This window comes from Trachymyrmex septentrionalis, unplaced genomic scaffold (assembly GCF_001594115.1).
Source record: "Trachymyrmex septentrionalis isolate Tsep2-gDNA-1 unplaced genomic scaffold, Tsep1.0 scaffold20, whole genome shotgun sequence".
Taxonomy (NCBI): domain Eukaryota; kingdom Metazoa; phylum Arthropoda; class Insecta; order Hymenoptera; family Formicidae; genus Trachymyrmex; species Trachymyrmex septentrionalis.
In genome coordinates this window covers 6,718,411-6,724,394 of record NW_017305180.1, presented here as the reverse complement: position 1 = coordinate 6,724,394, position 5,984 = coordinate 6,718,411, and the positions used below count along the sequence as shown (strand labels likewise).

Below are 5,984 nucleotides of genomic sequence, written 5' to 3'. Positions count from 1 at the left end.
GGGGGACAAAAGAGGCGACGCGGGCGTCCGTGAAGCGGGCCAGTCGAAGCGAGAGAGCACGTCGAGAATAATACATACAATGGTGCGCTTAGACGGCAGCAGGCAAGCAATTCTGGAGATTAAACCCGGCCATATCTGTAATTGACTTCCCAGCACACCCTTGGCTTTTCATTATTCAGTCTCGTGTTGAAGGAGCGAGCAAACCAGAGACTTTTCCAGCCTCTCCGTCAACTTCCAAGAGCGTCGTTCCGCCGATTAGTAGCTTTTCTGCGCGAAGCGAGATGCCACTTTGATCTTTATTTCACTGAGCTATAATTCGCCATTATATGTTCTTGGCTTATTCATCATCCGTTAATCGTGGCGTAGATAATTCTGTGTCTCTCTCTTCAATATTTGTACGATCCCGTTTGTTCGCAAACAGATAGTTTGACAATTTGTAACGACAATTGTCGTCAAGACAGCTCAGCCAGAATGGTCGCGAAGCTTGTAAAGCTCAGCCGTAAAGCACGCCGTCACCCACGAGGATTCATAAATTTTTATGAGAAATTTTATGAACTTCATATCAGGGCTACACATACGCGAGAGTACGGGGGCCTACGTCGTCTCGTTTTCGCCGTTCTCGATATCCAGTGACACGTCGTTTAACAAAATTCACAAGCGGCGCGCACGGTGCACGGCAAGAGAGAGCATCGAATATCGATATTCTCTCACGCTCGAGCAGCCGGCACAGTCCCGTCCTTTGTCTCTCACTTGCCAAACCGATCTCTCGAGAAACACGCGTGTCGACAGCTAAGCGTCTAGTTTAAAGCCACCGTCGGTGTTTTTCCTGTGTTACAGGTGCCAGGAATGTCCTGTGGTGAAGCCTACATTCCTCTGCGGAAACGACAATCGCACGTACAGCTCGCCATGCCGACTCGAGTACCACAACTGCATTCATCATACTTCCGTCCACATCGCCTGTAAAGGTTTTTGTCCGTGCAAAGGTAAGAGATACGTTTGTCTACGTGCAAATCGGGTTTAAATCGAAACACTGATTCAATCTCAGGCACTGTTCAAAAGATGTGTTCCACCTTCAATTCTTGCAACGCTCATGGACTCATTTTATTTTTATTATTTATTTCAAATATTAAACAAGGATAAAAATGTTTACGAGCACTGTGAGCGCCAAATGGAACACGCCCAAAGATGTATCACATCCCGTATACAATCCTCGTAAAAAGTATAATATTTGAAATATTATTACTTGTACTTTCTGTACAAAATTAATATTAATATTAATAATAATTGTAAAATTATATACATATGAAATAATTGTGTAAAGAATGTCATTTATTTATTTCTATTACATTTTGAATATATTTTTATTTACTGTAAATAAATAAATAAATTGTATTTATAAAATAACAAATCTTTGCAGTATAATGGAACTTTACATAAATTATCTCGAATACTTAAATTAAAGAAAAAATTAAATTTTGTCATTGTTTTTGCAAACAGTGCATTGCAAACAGTGAATAAATTATAAAAATAATCTTATTCACACACGCGCGTTAAATTATTTTTATGTGGAAAATATATATATTTTTCGCAATAAATTTATTACCGTTTTTTTTAAGATTAAATTTGAGAAATTTGGGGGGATTATTAATATTTCAGATTGATTGCGTTGAAAGACCGACAACCATATCGGCACGCAATTATTATATCATTTCTGAAATTAATTCATTTAAATAAATATATATAATAGTTCAACATCTTAACATTCAGACCGTATTGACGATTCGTATTTAAAGTAATGAAAATGTATATGTCAATATAATTTCAATTTTATACCTTTTGCAGAAACTATACGAGTGATATGCATCCTTAAAGACAAGAGAGAACTCTGATTTCAAATAATTTTAAAATTGCGTATCACTAACATAGGCTATTCTTTGACTATAAACATTTATATGATTTTTCTTTTTTTCTTATATTTTTTAATACCTTTCTTTTAGTACATTATTTTTAGTTTTCTAATTTTTTATTATACATATTATTAATTATTTTATATAGCGAGACAAATATATCTTTGTATTTCTAATAAAATTTTTGTCTAAATTTTACATATTTATGGTTGATAAGAAAGAAGTAATATTTTTAATTAGAATTAATTATTGGTTTCTTATATAATTTACATTCTTACGCAGAGAGAGAGAGAGAGAGAGAGAGAGAGAGAGAGAGAGAGAGAGAGAGAGAGAAATATATGTATAATATAAAGAAGATTGAAGAAGGAAAATTATTCATTATTAAGAAATTTTAATTTGTTTTCAAATTCTATTTATGTGCTTACCAGAGTTCTCTTTCAAAACAATATTAAATAAATGAATTTACGACATTATTCCAAGTCAAGAGAATTCGATATTGATAATTATATACGGTTCGACCTTCATTAGATCATCTTCAATATTTCGACTAAAAAATACTATAAATTATAAAGTAGTGTCAATCTTGAATTTGTTACAGTTAAAGAGTCAAACCTCTTATATAAGTATCAAATGGCATATGTATATTACCACTCGTACCGATACAAAATTGTAGCTAAAATTTATTGAATTTTGTCTTTTGAACCATCTCCAACTAAATCATTACCGCTCCATTTATTCATAATATATTCTAGATTTTTTTCAACACAATCTCATGTTACACAAAAATCATAAATTCTGTGTCAAGCATCCGAAATTTTATTCCTTTTTTTTTTTAAATTGTCGATGCGTTAAGTTAATGATGGAAATCACTTGTAATAACAATTATCTAAACAATTATTTTGTTAGATATACCTAATTAGAGGATCTAATCGAGTTTACAATTAGTTACATTTAAAAAATAGTTTGCATTCAAAAATAATGTAGACTAATAAAGTTTCATTCTATTCCGTCGAAATAAAATTAATATTTAAACATAATTACATGCAGTTTGATGATCTTTAGAAAGTGAGAGAGCGCATTATAGAAATGTTGTTACATGTCAATTTTTACGATGACATATAGAGAGTCTAACTGAATCGTTAATCACGGAAATGAGAGCACGTCAGTGATGATTTGTAAAAAGCGAGTCTCTCTACGAGATTTAACGCGCAAGATCAATTTGTAAGCATATTCATGTTGGAATATACGTATGTATATTGTAAGTTTCACAATGGTGTGCCACGTTTGCATCGCGCTCTGCGCCTCAACGACACGTGGACCTTCCATGAATATTCATAATTGGCGATTAGAACAATAGTGCCGCTGTTGGGCATACAACGCGATGTACCGGAGCAAACGTTGAGCGAATCGTGAATCGTCGTGGAATTGGAGAACAGAGAAGATCAGAACCGATTGAATTTGCGAATCGGTGATTCGTCATATGCTTTTAACATGTGTACACTATATACGGTATAGCGAGCAAAGAAGATACATGACTTTATTTTGTCCACATAATTGTTATCCGTTATTGTTCAATGGTAATAGATTTTTATGATTCGTTATGTAGTGTATAGATTGTAGATTGGAAATGTTTTAAAACAATTTTCATAATGTGAAGTTAGACCATATTTTCAAAGTTTGATTATTTTTCAATAATTAATATTATGCAATATAGATATAAAACTAATTAAAGCTTGCGGTCGTACAACTAAATAATAATATTGTATTATTATAGATAATTGCTTTTCTATTGATTTAAACAAAAAAGTTAACAAAATATACTTACTATTTTTAAAAAATTAAAATTTTTTTAGTATGCATATATTCTAAATATATTTTAAAAACAGCATCTCTATTTAAATCTTTACTGGATAATGAAAAATTTAAATTGCGTTTTTTGTTTACTACTACATATATAGCTACATATATGTATACAAGAGTATCAGCATACTTTAAATTATAGAAAAGATGAGGATATTAATAACGAAAATATGTATTTTTTCGTTCGAACGTATGTATTTTGAAGTAGTGTTTTCTTTATGAAAATTTAAATCAGTTCTTCAATATTTATAAAATTGAATTTAATAACTGTGGCATAAAAGTAGACACATATATTTAAGAAATAAATATGTATTTATAGGTGACACGTGTAGACAATTTTGATGCAGTTATCTCATGAGAAAATATTATTTAAATGTAAAAACGTGAAGAAACATTACTAAAATATTTATAATGAATATTTGAATATTAACAATGAATATTGATGAATAATACAAGTGAAAAGGTCTACTTTTAAGATTTAAAGTTGTGTTTTGAAAAATATTAAATATATTTTAACGTGTTTTATAAAATGCGTTTTAGAAAATATTAAATGTGCTTTAACGTAAATATTTTAACGTAACAAATGGAATGGGGAGTACTTATTTTGTAGAAAATTTCTTTCGTGGAAGATTTAAAGCAATGTAGACAGTAATTTTTAGCTTGTAACGCTAATGTATAGCGAAGAGGAAAAAAAACCTGGAAATTTTACTCAATGTTCATTGATATTAATGAATATCAACGAGCGAAGTTCCAATCATCTAAATTTATCGGTTGGTGTACGAGTGGTAATTGAATTTTATGAAGTTGTATCGCGGTGTCGCTCGTGTTTTACCGGGAAAATCATAACGATCGTGATTGAGTGCACGTGCTAATTTCGAATGGTTTATTTGGCTATGATTAATGAGTGATAATTGATTCGTAAATACGAAAGGATTCCAAAGGCGGTTGCATTTTTATCAGTCGTTTCGTAACGTCGCGCATATTGCTTTCATGTTTTAAACATTAAAATAAAGCAATAAAAATGTTATCGCGTTCACGATCGAGCGGTTTACAACATACGTGCAGAATATCGATTATCAGGTGTGGTGACGTTAGGACTATCATGTTTGCGGTCGAATAATCCATTGGAGATTCAGTAAGCTTGATGAAAAATGACGTGCCGCTGCGCGAGATAAAATGTTTATGCAGAGATCAATCACGAAGTTCTCGGTTGACATATAAAATATTTGACGAATATGATGCGCAATTTCGACAAGTAATCTATTCTGCAAAGACAAGAAATAAATAAAGACTTGAAAACGATACTGAGTATCAAAACGGAGTGTGAAAACGAAGTACGACAATGCTTCGGGGAAAAGGACACTTTTTGCATGTGTATTTTCTCCTGTCGTTAATTTTAGTTGTATCTTTCTATTTTTTTGTCGCTATATATACGTCCTCGCTTTTAAATCGGATCCTACCTTAAACACTCGGATTCTGCGCCATAAAAATTTTCCTGTTTTTCTGGCGAAAGAATTATTGAACGTTCTCCACTTGAAGCCTCAGCAGTCTCTTCTCTCGCGTCTCGTTCGTGCCGTATTCGATGATAAACCCAGGGACTTCTGCGCGCACATCGCGCGGAAAAATCACTCCCACCGTCGTGGATGGGCGAAAAGTGCCCTACCGTTAAAAAGCGCAGTCGGCCTTTCGATTTCTGACGTGCAATTTGTCGGCAGTCACGCTCGAGTTGATTCGGGCTAACGAACCAAGTATTTTCGACGCGTTGCGCCGCCGGGACAAAATGTAATTTCGCCGCGACTTGCAATCAGCGTGTGCCGCGAAAAGAGTACATTAATCAGAGGTGAATTTTGCAGTTGCTGATCTGCGAATGTACTCAAAGAAGACGCAGATGCAAAGGAAGAAGATGCTCATGGGCAAGATGGGACGTAACCACGACATCACCCTCACGCCTCGCGACTTCAATTACGATAATCATCACTACCAGTATCTTAAGTACACGAAACGCGGCAAGGTAAGTCATATTTGCTTCTTACGCTGCATTTCCGCTGCAAACGATGGGGAAAATATTACGCGGTGTCTTTACTCGTAATTGAGTTTTCAGATGGAAATGCGTTTCTCCTCTTGCCGCATTATACGTATATTTTCTTGCGTATACATAACGTACAACGCATAATATATCGTATAATGCATCAGAGATAATCTGCAAAAAAACTGCGT

At 33.7% G+C, this 5,984-nt stretch overlaps 1 protein-coding gene across 1 annotated transcript in view; it reads left to right on the top strand.

Moving 5' to 3' along the window:
- The window catches only part of LOC108747808 (proteoglycan Cow), a 141,881-nt gene that overhangs the window by 110,515 nt on the left and 25,382 nt on the right, over window positions 1–5,984 (top strand). Inside the window, exons 5-6 of the mRNA XM_018485612.1 lie at window positions 838–983; window positions 5,621–5,778. Coding sequence (XP_018341114.1) covers window positions 838–983; window positions 5,621–5,778 — 304 coding nt within the window. The remainder of the gene's footprint in view (window positions 1–837; window positions 984–5,620; window positions 5,779–5,984) is intronic.